At 51.2% G+C, this 20,935-nt stretch overlaps 1 protein-coding gene across 2 annotated transcripts in view; it reads left to right on the forward strand.

Annotated features, from left to right (window-relative positions):
* Nucleotides 1-20,935, forward strand: part of MAN1B1 (mannosidase alpha class 1B member 1) — a 58,216-nt gene that overhangs the window by 19,665 nt on the left and 17,616 nt on the right. For both annotated transcript variants that reach the window (XR_012222617.1, XM_073556041.1), the window contains exons 7-8: nt 1,153-1,301; nt 1,854-2,042. Coding sequence is in view for 1 of the 2 variants with exons in the window: in XM_073556041.1 (XP_073412142.1) it covers nt 1,153-1,301; nt 1,854-2,042 (338 nt within the window). In the remaining variant the exon portion in view is untranslated. The remainder of the gene's footprint in view (nt 1-1,152; nt 1,302-1,853; nt 2,043-20,935) is intronic.

Raw genomic sequence — 20,935 nt, forward strand, 5'->3', positions numbered from 1 at the left:
GACCTGGTCAGGGCATTGCGTTGGACTGCTCCCTTCCGGAAGTCTGATTCATTTTTCCTTCTTCCAGAAGGCGTTCGCAAGGGTCTACCGGCTTCCAAAGCCACCCTTGCTAGGTGGATCAAGTCCACCATACAAGAGGCTTACCGACTTGTCAATTCTCCTCTTCCGGCCGGTATCACGGCACACTACGTGGGCGGTAGGAGCCTCTTGGGCCATTTGGCATCAAGCCTCGGCACATCTAGTGTGTAAGGCAGCCACTTAGACTAGCCTGCACACATTTGCAAAACACTACAGAGTGCATACTCAGTTCTCAGCGGATGCGAGCCTGGGTGGACGGGTCCTGCAGGCAGCAGTACCTCAAATCTAGGGGACTGTCAGCACAATATTCGTCCACTGTTTCCCACCCAGGGACTGCTTTGGGATGTCCCACGGTTCTGTGTCCCCCAATTAGGCGACAGAGTAAAGGAGATTTTTGTGTACTCACCGTAAAATCTCTTTCTCTTAGCCTTTAATTGGGGGACACAGCTCCCACCCTGTTGCCCTTACGGGTCGTTGTTAGTTGAGTTCTCATATTGTTCTTTGAGCTCGTACATAGTGGCCTGCTTACAGGCATGGTTATGTTATTTGTGTTACGTTCCTCCTAATGCTTTTGCACAAAACTGGAGAAGGCTGACGCCGTTCAGGGGTGTATACTGCAGAGGAGGAGCCAAAGTTAATCTTTTTCAGATTATGCATAGTGTCGCCTCCTAGTGGACAGCAGCATAACACCCACGTTTCTGTGTCCCCCAATTAAAGGCTAAGAGAAAGAGATTTTACGGTGAGTACACAAAAATCTCCTTTTTGTTGCCTGGAATGGATGCACAGACAGAATAGTCTGGCTTAAATGCCGCAGTCAGTGGCTGACAGCAGCATTTAAGGGGTTCGCAGCAGCGATTGGAGGCAGATGTCTACTGTGTAACACGGATTGTCAGCCCACTCCACACACCCCAATCTGTTATATAATGGCTATATCAGTCATGGAGCATTAAAATAGCACAACAGTGGTCTTACTGGATGTGGGGGGCTCTGCTCCCAAATCCCATTCCCCCATTTTATCTTGTAAACTGTTTCTGCTCCTTTTCAATGTATTTCTTTTTACCTCTTCTCTTTTAGAATTTCAGGAGGCCAGAGAATGGGTGGCTACCAAGCTGACGTTTGATAAAAATGTGGATGTCAACCTGTTTGAGAGCACCATCCGGATCCTGGGTGGGCTGCTGAGCACATACCACTTGACCCAGGACCCACTGTTCCTTGAGAAGGCGGTACGTCCTGTTCCATTACATCCATACCGGAGGTTCCGATGTGCTGCCTCCCGGCCAGCGTGCCATTGTGCATGACCAGTGGAGCGTAATAAGGTTCATTACGAGGTGCCTAAACAGGTGTACCTCTCCAGTGGTTGCAGAACCATAATTCCCAGCATTCAACGAATGCCAAAGGCCCGTGGTTGAAGAACATTGGGAGAGATAAAGGGCACAGGTTACAGATTCCTGTCTTCAGACATTAGAGGGGCTCAATATAATTGCCACTGCTTGATTATTAATTAGGGTTAACCCCTTAACTACTACTTGGGTTAATATTTACATCTTGATATCTCGTGGTGTCACTTCCTTCACCGAAAGGAACCCTTGCTGCAAACGTCCTGATCACTGGACACTTGAATCCATCGCTCTGCAAAATTGCATTATGGTCCTAGATAAGGAGAATGGTGGATGGGGGGGTGTATATCACTGTTTAACCCCTTATGCAGTAATGATGAAAGTTCTTAAAACGTTTACCAACTGTTTATCCTTCTCTTTTCTTTTTTGTATTCCTAGAAAGACATTGGCACTCGCCTGCTCCCAGCCTTCAACACCCCGTCCAAAGTGCCTTACTCTGATGTCAACATTGGCAGGGGCACTGCTCATCCTCCACGCTGGACATCCGACAGCACAGTGGCAGAAGTGACCAGCGTCCAGCTGGAGTTCAGAGAATTGTCCAGATTAACAGGGGATGAACAGTTTAAGGTATGTTGCACTGCTCTGTCTGGGCAAGTTTTTACATTTTTTTTTTCTCCTTTTTTCAAGGACAATAATTATAATTTTTTGACACACAAATACACGCATGAGGGCTTGTTTTTTTGCAGGACCATTCCCTTGGGTTGGCATGATAACTGGTGGTCTGAGGGAGATCCTCGTGTTTGTCATTGCTGGTCTGCTATGAGTGCCACTCAGTGGCCGGCGTTCTTAGGCTATGTGCACCCGCTGCGGATTGGTCTGCGGATTTTTCTAAATCCGCAGGTCAAAAGACCTGCGGTTTATGTGCGGATTAGCCTGCGGTTTTGCCCTGCGGTTTATCATCTCTACAATGGAGGAGATGGCAAACCGCAGCGGAATCCGCAGAAAAGAATGACCATTTTTTCTGCGGATTGGAAACCGCAGCAAAAACCGTGCGGAAAATTCTGCACCATCTGCACTGCGATTTCCATTTTCCATAGGATATAATGGTACTGTACAACGCAGCTAATTCTGCTGCGGATCCGCCGGGCCAAAACCGCAGCGTGCACATACCCTTAGTAGATGATCATTTCTGCTACACATAGCAGGGCTGCTATGTTTAGCACAAGCGATCAGAAGATCGCATTTTCAAGTTTCCTAAGAAGACTATGAAGCAAAGTAAATAGTAAAACAAAAAAGTTTTTAAAAATAAAAAATATAAAAGTTCAAGTCACCCCCCCCCATTCGAAATAAAACAATTAAAAAAAAATCAAATGCACATATTTGGTATCACCGCTTTCAGAATCGCCTGATCTATCAAAATATAAAATAAATAATCCGATCGGTAAACGGCATAATGAGAAAAATAATCAAAACGCCAGAATTGCTTTTTTTTTTTTTTTGGTCGCCGCAACATTGCAATAAAATGCAATAACAGGCGATCAAAAGATTGTATCTAGCTCAAATTGGTATCAATAAAATCATCAGCTTGGCTCAAAAAGTAAGTCATTACCCGGCCCCAGATACCAAAAAATGGCTACACAAACTTTGGATTTTTTTTTTTTTTTCACCACTTAAAGTGAACCTGTCAACAGTTTTGGCCACTATACGATGCAGACACTGCCTTTCAGGGTTTATTTACAGCAATCTATAATGCTCTAGATAAGCCCCCGATCCGACCTGCAAGATAAGGAAAATAAGTTTTATTATACTCACCCGGTGGGGCGGTCCGGTCCTATGGGTGTCACAGGTACGGGTCCAGCTCCTCCCATATTCTTGCGATGCTGTCCTCCTGCTTGCTTCATTGCTCCCGGCATCGCACTTATGCGCAGGTGTACTTCTCTGCCTTGTTGAGGGCAGAGCAAATTCCTACAGTGCGCAGGCACTGGGCCTCTCTGACCTTTCCTGGTGCCTGCGCACTGCAGTACTTTGGTCTGCCCTCATCAGGCCAGAGAAGTACGCCTGTGCAGGAGCGCGATGCCAGGGAGCGATGAAGCAACAGGAGGGACGGTATTGCAAGAAGATGGAAGGCTCCGGACCCAGACCCTCGACGCCCATCGGACTGGACCGTGCCGATACCCCCGAACCCTCCCACCCGGGTGAGTATAATAAAACTTTTTTCTTTCAGGTCGGATCAGGGGCTTATCTACAGCGTTATAGAATGCTGTACATAAGCCCTGAAAGGCAGTGGCCGTATCTTAAATCAGCCAAAGCTGCTGACAGGTTCCCTTTAAATATGAAAAAACCTAGACATGGTTGGTATCTACATACTCGTACTGACCTGGAAAATCAGTAGTTTTAGCATTTAGTAAACATGGTAAAAAAAAAGTGTAGAATTGCACTTTTTTTTTGCAATTTCACCGCACTTGGAAATTTTTTTCCTATTTTCCAGTACACTATATGGTAAAATCAATTGTGTCGTTCAAGACTACTCCTCGTCCCGCAAAAAAAAAAGGTATGGCTGTGGGAAGAAGGGGAGCAAAGAGCGGAAAATGCCTTGGTGTTCAAGGGGTTAAAGATGGGAAAAGAACTGTACTGCTGTTAAATGGTTAAAAAAGCCATAATTCCTCCAGTATTTTTTTTATGGCATTAACCCCTTCCCGACATGCGCCGTACATATACTGCTTTACGGGAGCTGCGTTCCCGCAAACCGCAGTATAGGTACGGCGCAGCAATCGCGTGCTGGTGTCAGCTTTGTGTGAGAGCTGACACCCTGCAGCAACGCCCACAGCGACATCGAGGAGATCGCACACAGGCTTTGAGTGCTCCCATCAGAACAACGTGAAAGGAAAAAAGCTCCTCCTTAGCAGTATACACCCACCGACCGGCACAAAGTACCTCAGTTTAAAAGGAACCTGTCAGCTGTTTTGGCCGCTAAAGGCGGGGGCCACTGCATTTCAGAGCTTATTTACAGCATTCTATAATACTGTAGATAAGCCCCCGATCCGACCTGCAAGATAAGAAAAATAAGTTTTATTATACTCCCCGGGGTGCGGTCCGGTCCGATGGGTGTCGCAGGTCCGGCTCCTGCGCAGGCGTACATCTCTGTCCTGTTGAGGGCAGAGCAAAGTACTGCAGTGCGCAGGCGCCGGCAAAGGTTAGAGAGACTCAGCGTCTGCGCACTGCAGAAATCTGCTCTGCCCTCAACAGGGCAGAGAAGTCCGCATATGCAGGAGCACAATGCCAGGGAGCTATGAATCAAGCTGGAGGGCGGTGTCGCAAGAAGATGCGAGGCGCCAGACCTGGACCTGCAACACCCAACATCGGACTGCACCGGACTGCCCCCTGGGTGAGTATAATAAAACTTATTTTTTATAATGCTGTAGATTAACCCTGAAAGGCAGTGGCTGCATCTTATAGCGGCCAAAACAGGTGACAGGTTCGCTTTAAGCTTACGGTCTGTAGGAGGCGGACCTGTATTTGATCCCTTTCAGGTTTTTTGTTGTGTTTTCTTAATCTTTTCTCTTTGTCTTTCAGGTTCTTCTTCCTTAGGGTAACAGGGTGTAATTTCTCACCCCGTTTTCCCGTACTTATGCGACCGAGAAAGCAGTGTGGTGTCGCCCGCTCTCGGACCCTTATCCCTGTCACCTTTACGGGTGTTTCAGGATGATTCCTGGTGGCCAGTCCTTGCCTTTTCCCCACCCTTCCCCTCTCCTCGGAGAGGGCTGGGAGGAAGACGGTGGTCACCAGCGGTGGCCTTCCCCCTTCTTGTAAGGGGTTGATGCCGTCTTCTGGACCCTGATCCATCTGAGGGCTCCTAACGGCATCCTCGTTGGTGAAGAGGATCTGTGGCCCAACCTAGCAGGTATGTATGTCCCCCATCACCGTAGCGGCACATGGCAATTTTTTTTGTCTCATTCGGACATGGGACAGGGCGGTTCTAGTGCAATAATCCCCGCACAGACGCAGCCATTTCTCCCTAGCTGGTCCCAGATCTTGGGGGGCCCCCCCCCCTTTCTTTTCTCGCCGCTCCTCTTCCCCGGCCTCTCACCACTGCACGTTTGAATTGCGCGCGCTTTTACACCAATAGCAGGTCTTGCTGGGTCAGAGATTCTCCTGCTCTGACCTGGCCACGCCCCCGCTTCGTGCTAGTTTCCTCGGCGTGCTTTTGTGTCTATCATTGAGCGCCTTCTCCCTGCGCTACACGACCTCGGCATTTCATCCAATCAGTAGGGCGCTTTCTGTTTCCACCGGCCGGCAGATCTTCCTGGTTGTTCATGCCCCCCGGCGTATCAACCAATCAGCAGTTTTCTTAGGGGACTGCCCATCTACCAACGAGGTCTGGGCTGAAGGGATAAAGAACGTCTAGCTGCTTCCTTACCCAGAAGCGCTTTTCAGAATGTTCCCAGCATTTGAAGCGGCTGGCGCCTCCCTCTGTCCCATCTTTGCCTCCACCTGGGTGGCTAAGTCCATGTCTCTCTGGACAAGAATACTTTGCCAGTGTATCCTAGCGGCTGCTCCTTCGGATGAGATGGCAAACTTGGCAGACTAGATTGCCCATGCCGGTAAATATCTTCTGACCGCCTCTTTGGATGCGGCCAGTTGTTCCGCCAGGGCAGACAGCAACATTATTGCTATTCGCCGTATTCTCTGGTTGAAATCGTGGAATGCAGATCCTCCTTCAAAAAATGTCTCTCATTAACCTTGCCTTTCAAGACTGTAGGCTTTTCGGGTCCAAATTGGATCAGATTATTTCAGATCCTACCGGCGCAAAAAGCAACTCTCTTCCCCAGTCCAGACCTAAACATCCTTTCAATAGGAAGAGGTTGCTTCATTTTCGTTCCTTTCGGCTCTTCTCTTCTTCAGGGACTTCCTCCCAGCAGGACCACTCTTCCGCCCGAGGGGATTGGAAGAAGCCATCATTTAAACGAGCTCCTCACTTGCGACCAAATGGTTGTTCTTCCAAGCCTTCAGGGTAACACGCCAACAGGTTCTCCTCTACGTGACGGGTTACACCCACCCGAGAATCTCTCCATGGTGGGAGGGCGGCTTCTCTTCCAGGACCCCTGGTTGTCGGAGGTCGACGATGCCTAGGTCAGAGAGATAGTTGCGTCTGGTTACAAAATCGACTTTTCTTCTCCAGGAAAACGTTTCTTTCTGTCTTGACCGCCAAGACATCCTTCTCGGGCCCCAGGGGTTCTTCAGGCCGTCTCTTCCCTACTACGCACTGTAGTAATCGTACCTGTTCCCCGGAACAAACGCATTTCAGGGTTCTACTCCAATCTTTTCTTAGTCCCAAAGAAGGACGGATCGCTCCATCCGATTTTGGACCTCAAGCAACTGAACCATGACATTCGGATCAATCATTTCAGGATGGAGTCCTTACGGTCGGTAATCGCCTCCATGGAATCAGGAGAATTTATTTGCTCTGTAGACATTTAGGATGCTTATCTTCACATCCCTATTTGTGTTCAGCATCAGATTCCTACAGTTTGCGATCCAGGAGAACCACTATCTGTTCTTGGCTTTTCCCTTCGGCCTGGCCTCTGCCCCTAGAGTATTCACGAAGGTCATGGCCATCCTTCGTTCCAAGGGGATGCTCATAATCCCTTACTTGGACGATTTTCTGATCAAGGGGCCACACCGCCGAGACTGCGACCTGAGTCTTGAAATCACCTTGACACTCTGGTCTGTCTCGACTGGATTGTCAACAGAGAGAAGTCCTCCCTGACCCCAGCTCAGCACCTGGTATTTTCTGGGCATGAGGTTCGACACGGCCCAAGCCTATGTCTTCCTTCCAAAGGAAAAGTTTCTCTCTCTCTACCAGGGGATCCGTATTCTAAAGCGACCAACTCCTCTCCCCCTACGTTCCTGTATGAGAGTCCTGGGAAAGATGATTGCTGCCATGGAAGCTGTGCCCTTTGCCCAGTTCCATATTTATCCTCTTCAGCTGGTTCTCTCGTCTACCTGGACCGATCCGTGCTTCAGCCCCTCAAGGTGAGGCAATCCCTGACCAGGTGGATGCTATCCACCTCATTCCTGCACGGGAAGTCCTTCGTCCGTCTCCGGTGGCAGGTCATCACCAAAGACGCCAGTCTCCTCGGTTGGGGAGCGGCCGTCCTTCATCACATGGCGCAGAGTCGCTGGAACGTCCAAGAAGCCGCTCTCCCCATCAATCTTCTGGAGATCAGGGCAATTTTTTCTTGCCCTTCTCTGCTGGCAGTCCATCCTCGCAGGCCAGCCGGTCTGCATACATTTGGACAGCGCTACTTCCGTGGCTTGCATAAAACGTCAAGGAGGGACTCGTAGCAAATGGGTGATGGTAGAGGTATCAAGGATTCTGCGATAGGCGGAACGTCACGTTCCCGCCATATCAGCCGTACACATTCCGGGGGTGTAAAATTGGGCACCGATTTTGAGTCGTCAATCTCGCATTGGGCGGGTGGTCTCTCAATTTCGCCGTTTTCAAACAAATATGCCAGAGATGGAGCACACCGGACGTCAACCTGATGGCGTCTCGGATGAACCACAAGGTTCATCAGTTCGTAGCCAGGTCCTGGGAGTTGCTGGCCATTGGTTGCGATGCCCTAGTGGTCCCGTGGTCCCAATTCCAGCTGCCTTATCTTTTTCCGACAATCCCCTTGAATCCGAGAGTCATAGAAAAGATAAAGGCAGAAGGAATTCCCGTAATCCTGGTAGCTCTGGACTGGCAAATAAGGGCATGGTACGCTGAGCTGGTGAACATACTTATGAACGCTCCCTGGAGGCTTCCAGACCATCCAGATCTTCTCTCACAAGGCCCCCTCTTCCACCAGAGTTCACAATCTCTAAGTTTAGTGGCATGGCTGTTGAGGCCGCAGTCGTGAGGGAGGCTAGTTGTTCCCATTAGGTCATTCAGACAAGGAAAACCAGCAAGAAAACCAGCATCCTCATGTATCTACCACAGATACTGGAAGGCTTTCTTTTGGTGCAGTTAGGACAACAATTTGGTTGCCTTGTCTTTTTCCCTTCCTTCCATCCTGGGATTCTACAAGCGGGTCTTGATTCTGGTCTATCTGTACTCTAAGGGGTCAAGTTTCCGCTCTGTCAATTATTTTCCAAAGAAATATGGCTTCTCGTACCCAGGTAAAGACTTTTCTTCAAGGAGTCACCCACCTGGCACCTCCTTATTGTCCTCTGATAGATCCATGGGTCTTAACCTTGTCCTTGGTGAGCTTCAGCACACTCCTTTTGAGCTTCAGTGCGCTTCCATCTTCTCTTCTGACATGGAAAGTGGCCTTTCTCGTTCGCCTTATTGGGGGACACAGAGACCATGGGTGTACGCTGCTGCCACTAGGAGGCTGACACTATGCACAAAAAAAGGGTTAGCTCCTCCTCCGCAGTGTACACCCCACCGACCGGCAGGAAATTCCTCAGTTTAGCTTCGTGTCAGTAGGAGGTGGACACGGGTCTTTCATTAGACCCATATCTACCTCGATGTGCGTCGTTCCTTTTCAGGTTTCCGGAGGGATACAGTGTGAATGGTCACTACTGTACTCCCACAAGAGACTATGAGTACGGCGTGTACTGCCACCCCGTATCCTCATAGCTCTCAGTGGCGGGACCACAGCTTAGCACGGGTGCGTGCCAGCGATCAGGAGAGTCCTCGCCCCCCGCCTCCCACCCACTCGCCTACCAGAGCCTGTCGGTCGGATGAGGCGCGGATACCACAAAGACGCAGACAGCGTGGGATATATCAGATACCTTTATTGCAAACGGAGGTGAGTATGCAGTCCAAGACGCGGCCCCCTGGCGGTTTCAGGATTCTTGGGAGCGGTCGCCGAGGGAGTACTGTGGAGTCTCTGCGCCGCCCGCGCCTCCCGGCGGCCGCCGCATTCGTACGGGCCCCGGCTGTTGCGCGGGCCTTGTTCTATGCTTCTCCACCTCCTTCTTTCTTCGGCGTTCGGCAGGGGATCCAGGTGATAGGTAGGGAGGTGGCCGCGGCGACGCTGCGAGACCTCCGCGCCGCCCCGCCCCACGCTGACAGGCGGCCGTCGCCATTAATTTAGTCCCCGGCTTCATTTCGGGCCTTCTCTGACGTCGCGGCCACGCCCCCCGCTCTCTCTCTCATAGGCGGGCTTCTCTCCCGCCCGTTCTAGGACCACCCACCGCCTCTCAGAACCTGCGGTGGGCAGCGGGCGGTACCCTCTTTGCCTCAGCAGCTAGCTCCGCCCATCTTCTTCGTTTGAAGGCGCGCGTTTATCCTGGTTCCCTCAGGCTGCCGCCATTTTATCACCATGTCAGCCGGACACAGAGGGATTCCACGTTCTCCTCTGCTGGGGCCCTGCATCTTCAGACGAGCCGTGTATCAGCACCTTTGGGGACACCGCATCGTGAGTAGCTCTGCAACTGCAGACTGACACCCTTCTCTGCCTTCTGTCCCCCAACCTTCCAGCATTTCCACAGGTTTCTTCTTTTCTCCTTCATTATCCTATCTCTAAGGCTGAGCGTGGCCGTCCGCCTGCCCCCACCCCTCTGCCTGGACTGCAGCAATCCCATTCAGCATGACTCCGTCCAGGAGCCACCTATTGCGCCACGTGAAAGCGAACCCCCCATTCCTGGTTGGGCCTCGTCTCTTTCACAATCAGTGGCAGGCCTCACCAGGGTGTCTCAGTCCATAGTAGCCGTCCTTGATAAGTTGCCCCTGGACACTTCTGCAGGGTCCAGCAGGTCACATGAAGCTCCATCTGAGCCAGCCAGCAGAAGCCGCAAAGGCCCAGACAGGATCACCGGCCGGGATCCCCTCCTGGCCTCACATCCCCACATAGTCCTTCCCAGCAGTCGCCCTCCCGTGCCTCCTGACCCGAGTCAGGTGAAGCGTTCTCGGATGTGTCATCCGAAGGGATCTTAGAGCTGGACGCGGACATGAAGGTTACGGTACAGAACCTCATTGCTGCGATTAACCACACCTTCGAAATCTCAGACTCCCCTGCGAAATCCTCAGAACAGGAGGTTTCGTTCAGACGGGCAGAAACACCTTCCAGGGTCTTCGCCTCCCACTCTGAGTTTGGCAAGATCCTTACCAGGGAAAGAGAAAATCCGACCAGGCGCCTTCAAAGAGGGAAGCGCCTCGGCGTGCTGTACCCGTTTGCCAAGGAGCTCACCAACAACTGGTCTGCTTCCCCCTCGGTAGACGCACCCGTGTCCAGACTGTCTAACAGCACGGTCCTCCCGATTTCAGGTGTGGCGTCACTAAAGGATTCGAATGATAGGATTATAGAATCCTTAGCAAAGCATACGAAGCGGCTGCAGCGGTGCTAAGCCCAGCCTTTGCTTCCTCTTGGGTAGCGAAGGCCATAGCCACTTGGGCAGAGGATCTCTGCAAGGGCATCCTAAGTAAGGCCCAACCAGAGCAATTGTCCGAACTGGCCAACCAGATCTCCCATGCAGGGGATTATCTGCTCTCTGCCTCCTTGGATGTCGCGTCTTGCGCAGTTCAGGCGTCAAGCAGCGTTGTGGCAATCCGACGTACAATTTGGCTCAAGGCTTGGCAGGCGGATTTGAATTCAGATAAGTCTCTTACCAATCTGCCTTTTCAGGGAGCGCGTCTCTTCGGATCCCAGATGGATCAGATTATTAAGGACGCCACTGGAGGCACGAGTTCCCTCCTCCCTCAGTCCAAGCCTCGCAGACCTCCGCTAAAACGTCAGTTTCGGCCCTTTCGGACATTCCACCGTTTCAATACGGCAGACAACTTCTCTAACCAACAGAAAACGCAGGTACGCCAGGATAGAAAAAAGGCGTCTTTCAGACCCACTCCCTCCAGGCGATCTCACTCCTCCCAGGGCAGAACCTCCGGATCCAGATCTGGACAGTCCACATCAGCATGACTATCAACGAACCCCCGAGAGTCCTTCCCAATTGGGAGGTCGTCGTCTTTTCTTCAGAGACGGCTGGCTTGCCTCAGTAGAGGACGCTTGGGTCAGGGAGGTGGTATCATCAGGATACAAGATAGAGTTCATTTCTCGTCCCCGGGATCGTTTCTTCGAGTCCCAACCTCCAAAAGATCCTGCCTTAGTTCCGGGGTTCTTTGCGTCCATCGCCTCTCTCCTCACTTCTGGAGTGATCGTGCCCGTCCCCGAGTCAGAACGGTTCACAGGGTTTTACTCAAACCTGTTTGTGGTACCGAAAAAAGGCGGTACAGTTCCATCCATCTTGGACCTCAAGTTACTCAACAAGACAGTCCGACTGCGTCATTTCCGAATGGAGTCTCTGGTCGGTAATCGCTTCCATAGAGACGCAGGAGTTCATGTGTTAAATAGACATTCAAGATGCCTATCTACATGTTCCCATATTCTCCGGCCATCAGAAATTCCTGCGATTCGCCAGGAACATTACCAATTCGTTGCACTGCCGTTCGATCTCGCCACCGCACCCAGAGTATTTACGAAGATCATGGCAGCATTGATGGCCTTGTTGAGAATCAAAGGTCTCGTTCTTTTTCCGTACCTCGACGACATTCTGATCGAAGCTCCATCCTTTCATCAAGCTCGCCAAAGTCTTACCATCGTCCCCGACGCCCTGTCCAATTTCGGGTGGCTCATCAACAAAAGGAAGTCCTGCCTTTTTCCGACACAACGTCTTGTGTTTCTGGGTCTATTGTTCGGCAATCGTCTATCGAAGGTTTTCTCCCACAAGAAAAGATTTGCTCCCTGCAGCGGGATGTGCGAGCGCTGCATATCTTACGACTTCCATCTCTCCGGACAACCATGAAAGTCCTGGGAAAGATGGTGGCAGCGACAGAGGCGGTTCCCTTTGCCCAATTTCACTCCAGACCCCTCCAACACGCCATACTGTCTCGGTGGAACAGGTCTGTTCTTTCCCTGGACCGCCCATTTCGTCTTTCATACCGGGTCAAGCAGTCCCTCAATTGGTGGCTGATGTCTCCTCTCATCTCCCTAGGACGGCCATTCCTTCCCATTCACTGGCAGATTGTGACAACGGATGCCAGCCTCCTCGGCCGGGGGCAGTGTTCCGCAGTCACACTGTACAGGGTCGATGGTCGATTCAGGAGTCAGCTCTGCCGATCAACGTCCTCGAGATACGAGCCATTTATCTGTCTCTTGTTCACTGGGAGAGGCTTCTCAAGGGCCTGCCTATCCGGATTCAGACAGAAAATACCACAGCGGTGACATATGTCAACCGCCAGGGGGGACACGGAGTGTCTCAGCCCTGGCAGAAGTGTCCAAGATTCTTCATTGGGCAGAGCTTTCAGTCCCGGCAATATCCGCGGTGCACATTCCTGGCGTGGACAACTGGGCCGCCGATTTTCTCAGCCGCGAGGGTCTAGTGGCGGGAGAGTGGTCCCTACGTCCGGAGGTATTTCTTCAGCTTTGCCGTCGTTGGGGAACCCCGGACGTAGACCTGCTAGATTCTCGCCTCAACAGGAAAGTTTGTATCCAGGGCTCGAGATCCTCTCGCAGTGGGCGCCAGCGCTCTGGCCATTCCTTGGTCGCAGTTCAAGCTCCCCTACCTATTCCCTCCTCTGCCTCTTCTTCCCAGGCTGTTGAAGAAAATCAAGGCGGAAGGAATTCCAGTCAATCATCGCCCCGAATTGGCCCAGAAGGGCTTGGTTCACGGACATCGTCAACCTTCTCGCGGACGCCCCCTGGAAGCTTCCAGACAGGGCAGATCTGCTGTCTCAAGGTCCGATTTGCCACTCCAATTCTCGGCCACTCAATTTAACGGCGTGGCTGTTGAAACCGAGGTTTTGAAACGATCAGGCGTTTCGGATCGAGTTATTCATACTATGATCCGGGCCAGAAAGCCATCGTCTTCCAAAGTTTATTACCGTACCTGGAAGGCCTATTTCACTTGGTGCGAGTCCACCGACATTCTGCCCATACATTTTTCGCTCCCTTCTGTCCTGGCATTTCTTCAGGCAGGGCGTGATGCAGGCCTTGCCCTCAGCTCTTTAAAAGGTCAAGTTTCGGCACTGTCCATTTTATTTCAGAAGACGTTGGCCTCCCGTCCTCAGGTCAAAACCTTCCTTCAAGGAGTGGCTCATACGGCTCCTCCGTACAGAGCGCCCGTAGATCCTTGGGGTCTTAATCTGGTTCTTGAGGCTCTGCAAGGTCCTCCTTTTGAACCTCTCAGGGAACTTTCCCCTATCCCTCCTTTCATGGAAAGTAGCCTTCCTAGTGGCCATCGCCTTCGCCTCCATCCGGCGCGTGTCGGAATTGGCGGCCCTCTCTTGCCGCTCTCCTTTCTTGGTACTCCTCTAGGACAAGGTAGTTCTGCGGCCTCCGCCCGCTTTCCTTCTTAAAGTGCTGTCCACTTTCCACCTGAATGAGGATACTGTTCTCCCGTCCTTTTGTCCGGGTCCAGCTCGTCCTCGGGACCGCTCCTTGAACGAGCTGGACTTGGTCAGGGCGATGAAGGTCTACCTAGCTAGGACGACTTCTTTGCGGAAGACAGACTCTCTCTTCATCCTTCCAGATGGGGTGCAGAGAGGTCAGCCGGCCTCCAAAGCTACTATTGCTCGCTGGATCAGATCGGCAATTTTGGAGGCCTACCGGGTCATACATCGATTGACCCCTCCGGGAATTAGAGCTCACTCTACCCGGGCAGTGGGTACCTCCTGGACGGTGCGCCACTGAGCTTCCGCGCTGCAGCTTGTAAAGCTGCAACCTGGTCATCGGTTCACACATTTGTGAAATTCTACAAGGTCCACACCTACGCTTCGGTGGATGCCAGCCTAAGTGGAAGGATTCTGCAGGCAGCGGTGGTGAGTCCGCTGGCCTGATGGAAGTTTGCTTTCCCGCCCCAGGGACTGCTTTGGGACGTCCCATGGTCTCTGTGTCCCCCAATAAGGCGAACGAGAAAACAGGATTTTTGGGTTGCTTACCGTAAAATCTGTTTCTCGGAGCCTTCATTGGGGAACACAGCACCCTCCCATGTTCTGCAACTCCTGTTCTTATGTTTGTTGGTTATTTACAGTTGAGTTGTCCTGTTTTTCAATCTATTCTGTTACTTCTCCTACTGCTTTCTCACTAACTGAGGAATTTCCTGCCGGTCGGTGGGGTGTACACTGCGGAGGAGGAGCTAACCCTTTTTTGTGCATAGTGTCAGCCTCCTAGTGGCAGCAGCGTACACCCATGGTCTCTGTGTCCCCCAATGAAGGCTCCGAGAAACAGATTTTACAGTAAGCAACCCAAAAATCCTGTTTTTTAGTTGCCATTACATTCATCAGGAGAGTTTCTGAGTTCGCAGCGCTGTCCTACCGTTTTCCATTTTTGATTGTCCTTCAGGACAAGGTTGTTCTCAGACCCGTTCCTTCTTTCTTGCCTATGGTGGTTTCTTCATTTCACATTAATGAAGAAATTGACCTTCCCTCTCTGCTTCGACCCCTGAAGAAGTCCCTCCACAAGTTGGATCTGGTCAGAGCTATCTGAGTCTACCTCTCAAGGACTGTTTCCTTTCGCCTCTCTGATGCTCTTTTTGTCATCTCTGAAGGTCGTCTTAAGGGGCTTCCAGCTTTCAAATCCACTATCGCCCTTTGGATTCGTTCGGCAATATTGGAGGCATACCGTGTTCAGGACAAACAGCCTCCTCCGGGGGTAAAGGCTCACTCCACCCGGGCGATGGGAGCTTCCTGTGCTGTTCGTCACAAGGCTTTGGCTTTACAGATTTGTAAAGCTGTGACCTAGTCATCTTTGCACACTTTTGTGAGGTTTTACAAGGTTTATACCCATGCCTTGTGTTGTGCAGGCCTGGGTAGGAAGGTGCTGAAGGCGGCGGTTAAGCACCGGCCGACCAAAGTTCTTTTTTTCTTTGCATTTTTTCTATTTCCCACCCTTGGGACTGCTTTGGGTCATCCCATGGTTACCTGTGTCGCCCAATGAAGCGATAAAGAAAGAGGGATTTTTGGTACTCACCGTAAAATCTTTCTTGGAGCCTTCATTGGGGGACACAGCAACCTCCCTATCTGTTTGTACCGCTTTGGGTCTATGTGCCTTTGTTGTTGGGTTGGTGCCTATGTTGTTTTTTGGTTGCTTCTATTGCTATAACACTAGCTGAGCTATTTGGTGCTTGTCGGTGGGTGTATACTGCTGAGGAGTAGCTATTTTTCCTTTTTTGCCTAGTTTCAGCCTCCTAGCGACAGCAATATAAACCCATGGTTACCTGTGTCCCCCAATGAGGGCTCCAAGAAAGAGATTTTACGGTAAGTACCAAAAATCCTTCTTTTCTGATGGTCGCCATGGAGACCCCCGGCCCTAAGATTGTCACAGGGTTCTACAGGGAAGGTGGATTGTGAGCGCCTGCTGAGAGCAGTAGCTGACATGCCTCTTTCCCTGCCTGTCACATGCTGATGTGATACTGTGCAGTGCAGAAGCATTGCAGAGTATCAGATCAGCGATCTGATACCATACAGTGATGTCTCATCCTGGGACAATGTAAAGTGTTAAAATACTTTTTTAAAAAATCCCCAAGTAAATAACAAAAAAACAACAAATATTTTTCCAATAAATGTATTTATGTAAAAAGAAAATAAACAGAAAAATTATACATATTCATTATTGCTGCATCCGTAGCAACCTGGTCTATAAAACTGTCCCACTAGTTAACCCTTTCAGTGAACATCGTAAAAAAAACCTATAAAACAAGGCAAAAAACATCATCATACCGCTGAACTAAAAGTGCAATAAAATGCGATCAAAAAGACGAAAACGTCATCTTGTCTCGCAAAAAACAAACTGCCATACAGCTTTTTCAGCAGAAAAATAAGTTATAGCTTAACTTAAAAAAAGGATTCTCCTACGCCTCATTGGGGGGACACAGGACCATGGGAGTAATGCTGCTTGCCACTAGGAGGACACTAAGTGAACACAGAAAAACTAACTCCTCGTCTGCAGTATACACCCTCTTGCTGGCTGAGATTTCCCCAGTTCTTGCTTAGTGTCTGTAGGATGCACCGTTATTATTTTCGATTTTTCTGTAAATTTTTATTTTTTTAGTTAACGGAGTGAAGGGGGCGACGGACCTTTTTTATGGGGTCCGTTTTTATCGGGCAGCACGGTGGCTCAGTGGTTAGCGCTGCAGCCTTGCAGCGCTGGAGTCCTGGGTTCGAATCCCACCAAGGACAACATCTGCAAGGAGTTTGTATGTTCTCCCCGTGTTTGCGTGGGTTTCCTCCGGGCACTCCGGTTTCCTCCCACACTTCAAAGACATACTGATAGGGAATGTAGATTATGAGCCCCATCGGGGACAGTGATGAAAATGTGTGCAAACTGTAAAGCGCTGCGGAATATGTTAGCGCTATATAAAAATAAAGATTATTATTATTATTATGGGGTCAGCTCTCCCCCGAAACATGAACAGGCGAGAACGCGGAGTAGACCTCCCCGTAACCTCTCCTGCGAGGAAGGGGTCATGCCAAGGCTCATTTAGGGCGACGGTTCCTGCTGGTCCCGGCCTCCGAACGGCAGCAGAGGCAAATGGAAGTTTTCCTTCATCTTTCCTCCCCCGGACCCATCCTGAAGCCCACGGATGCAAGCGGCAACCTCTCCATCGCCCTCTGTAAAGGGAGATCGATTGAGTAATGTACTTTAAGGACAGCGCAGCTCTGCTATGCCATCCCCCCCCGTGAGTATGATGGGCTGATCTGGGACGACAGTCGTCATGAATGGACGGGGTCCTGGTCCCTGGGGGGCAGGGAGAGAGCTAATCCGGCGTCCAGCAGTGTTTACGCTGTGTCCGGCGCCTCTCTTCAGCCAGAGCGCATCGCCGGCGGCCGTCATAAATTGAGGCCCCGGCTTTAGGCCGCAGTCCCACAGATCCGCCCACGTTACTGGCGCTTCTCTTTCTGAACGAGAAGTGCCTTCCTAATCTCGGTGGCCATACTTTCTTTGCCCTATTACTGCGTGACTAACGCTAAAAGGAGCAGAAGCACTGCGGAGAGCACCCTGGGATTATCGGTGAGCCTCCTGGGAATATGGGAACCCCCCTGGGAATATCGGGACCAGGACCCGGGTAAGCTACACTGTGCCACAGCAGTGACATTAACCCCTTCTCTGCACGTTCACATTATCTGCTGCCCAGGCTCTGCCTGTAACCCTTTGGGGGCACTATGTCTCAATCTAAAGAAGCTAAAAGGGCTACCAAGAAACACACTGTGTTCTTTACCTCTTCTGCCACTTGCAAGACTGCCTTGCCCGGTGCCCAAACTAACCCCTTATGCACGGATTGCGACCCGGCTTGTGCTCAAACGCCATCCGCCGCCACAGCTACTGTGCCCCCTGAGTGGACTGTGTCCCTGTCACGGTCCGTGGAGTCACTGACCAAGGCTATAGACTCCCTCTGGGACTCCTCTTTAAGTCAGAACGTGTCTTTGCCACCCGAAGAGGGCTCTGGCGACGGCCGGGAACCGTCCACCAGCGGGAGTCGTACTTGCTCAAGGGATGGTCAGGTCTCTAGAAAGCGGACCCATGACATGTCCCCTAGTCACGCTCGCGCTTCAGCATCTGCGAGCTCTGTCTCTCGCACTCCCTCTCCTAATGTTCGCAGCGAACATGACTCTGAATACGAGACTGACACGTCAGTACCTCAGAACCCCCCCAAATGATCAAGAATTGCTTGATTCTCTTATAGAAGTCAACAAGATTCTGATGTTGGACGAGGAAAATATTCCCGCTTCGTTGTTTCCTTTAAGAAGTCAAAACGTGTGCCCAGGTTTTTTGCCAGCCATCCAGAGTTTAAGGGCATTGTCCAGAGACATAGGGACTAGCCACATAAACGGTTCTCAGGTCAAAAGCCTATTGAGGCTAAATACCCTTTTGCTCCAGATCTAATGATGGATTGATTACAGTCCTCTTCTGTGGATCCTCCTGTATCGCTTCTTGCTTCCAAAACACTTCTATCCGTTTCTGAAGGTTCTTCAGTCAGAAACCCCTCTGATCGTCAAATTGACTACCTTGCTCGCTCAGTTTTTGAAACTTCAGGAGCGGCACTCTTTTCCATCTTTCGCGGCGACTTTGGTGCCCAAGGCTATGGCCGCTTGGGCAGAGGTGTTAGTTACTGCCATCCAGGATAGCAACTTTCCTCCGGAGGCAGCCAGTATCTCCAATCAGATAGTTCACGCAGGAGACTTTGTAGTGGACGCTTCTTTAGATGCCGCCGATTGCTCTGCACAGGCAGCCACAAATGCAGTCTCCATTAGAAGGACCCTATGTCTCCACGGCTGGGGAGCTGATTCCTTTTCCAAAAGATCGTTGACTTCTCTGCCTTGCCAGACTGGTTGTCTATTTGGAGAGAAACTGGATCAGCTAATTTCTGATGCTACTGGGGGGAAGAGTAAATTTCTTCCCCAACCAAGGCCCGTCCGGCTGTTTCGGAATCAACAGCCGACTCGTTTTTGGCCCTTTTGCAACAACTCCAGCTGGTCCTCCACAACCTTGTCTTCTGGATCAGGTCGGTCCCCGTGTGGAGACAGAGGTTCCCAGGTCTCACACAGACCTAACCGCTCTTGGAAACCCAGGCCAAGGGCACCCGGATCTAGGGGAGCCAGGTCCCATAGATCCTCTGCCCAATGACTTGCTGCGATATCCGGCAGACACCGACAAAGTAGGCGGTCGTCTGCTGTCGTTCAGTTAGACTTTGCTCGCAGTCATCCACGACGAGTGGGTCACAGAGCTGGTGTCCTTCCGGTCCTCACCTCCCAAAACAAAGACAACAAGCTTTCCTTCGGGCCGTCCATGCACTGCAAAGGAACGGAGTCATCATTCCGGTCCCTCAAGACAAAGGTTCAAGGGATTTTACTCAAACCTTTTTGTGGTTCCAAAGAAGGACGGAACGATGCGGCCCATACTGGACCTCAAGCTGTTAAATCAGTTTGTCAAGGTACGGCGATTCGGAATGGAATCTCTCCGTTCAGTCATCGCCTCCATGGAAAGAAGAGAGTTCCTAGCATCCATCCATATCAAGGATGCTTACCTGCACATCCCGATTTGTCCATCCCACCAGCAGCAGTTCCTGCGTTTCGCAATTCGCGAGGAACACTTCCAGTTCGTTGCCTTGCCTTTTGGTCTCGCCACCGCCCCCAGTGTCTTTACCAAGGTCATGGCGGCTGTCATGGCCATCCTTCATGCTCGGGGAGTGGTGGTACTCCTCCCGTATCTGGGCGACCTACTGTTCAAAGGCCTGTCCCTTCCAGCCCGTGAGGAATCTGTAGGCATCACGGTAAATACACTTTCTCGCCTGGGTTGGAAGATAAACTTCAAAAAGTCTTCTCCAGCACCGGCTCAGCAGGTTTCCTTTTTGGGAATGATCTTAGACACTTCCATCGGGGTGGTCATTCTCCCTCCAGAAAAGGCCCGAGCCTTACAACAGGGAGCGCGGACTCTTTCCCGACCAGTTTCTCACTCCATACATTTCAGCATGAGGATTCTCGGAAAGATGGTAGCAGCGATAGAAGCAGTCCCATTCGCACAGTTTCATCTCCGTCCTTTGCAACATGCACTGCTGTTGACTTGGGACAAGAGCCCGCTCTCCCTAGACCGTCGGTTCCTTCTGTCCCTGCGGGTCAGACTGACCCTCAGGTGGTGGACACTGAAATCCTCCCTGAGTCAAGGAAAGTCTTTTCTCCCAGTACGATGGCTGGTAGTGACCACCGACGCCAGTCTTCTTGGCTGGGGTGCGGTTTTTCTCCTTCGCCTCATTGGGGGACACAGAGACTGTGGGTGTATGCTTCTGCCGCTAGGAGGCTGACACTAAGTGAAAAAGAGAGGTTAACTCCTCCGCAGTATACACCCTCGCCCCTATTGCGGGAGCGGAATTCAGTTTTTTGCTTAGTGTCCATGGAGGCACACACGTCTGGTTTTGCTCCATACTTTTTTCTTCTTTTTTTTTCCCATGAAGATGAGACAGGGGCGACGGATCCTATTGAAAGGGTCCGATCTCCCCAAACCATCAACGGGCGAGCACGTGTTGAGTATCGTCTCCACGTATCCTCTCCCATACCGTGGGACATATCTGGGCCGTTTTCCCCAGACCTTTTTTTATTTTATTTTTACCATCTATGAAGATGAGACAGGCGCAACGGATCCTATTGAAAGGGTCCGATTTCCCCAAACCATCAACGGGCGAGCACGTGCGAGTGTCCCTCCACGTATCCTCTCCCGCGACGTGGGACACAATGCCGGACTTAGCCCTGACCACCCCTAGGTATTGAAACCATGGGCTGTACAGAGGCACAAGACTAGTCCATGAGGCCCCCACTGCTCCACCAGTGCTTAGACTGCGGTGCTGCATGGCGGCGGACGGTCCCTCTCCTCACTCTCTGAAAGGGTTAGATGGAGCTATGGTGCCTGCACCGTCCTACTTTGTCAAGGCCCCCTCACATACCTGAGCTGGGAAGCTGAAGAGGATCGTCCATGAGGAGAGGGCCTGGAGCCCTTAAGCTGTCAGATGCCTCCGGCCAGTGGCTGCAGAGCGGTGCGGAGAAGCCT

The sequence above is a fragment of the Dendrobates tinctorius genome, unplaced genomic scaffold (genome assembly GCF_039654945.1).
Source record: "Dendrobates tinctorius isolate UK_male_01 unplaced genomic scaffold, ASM3965494v1 ptg000231l, whole genome shotgun sequence".
Lineage (NCBI taxonomy): Eukaryota > Metazoa > Chordata > Amphibia > Anura > Dendrobatidae > Dendrobates > Dendrobates tinctorius.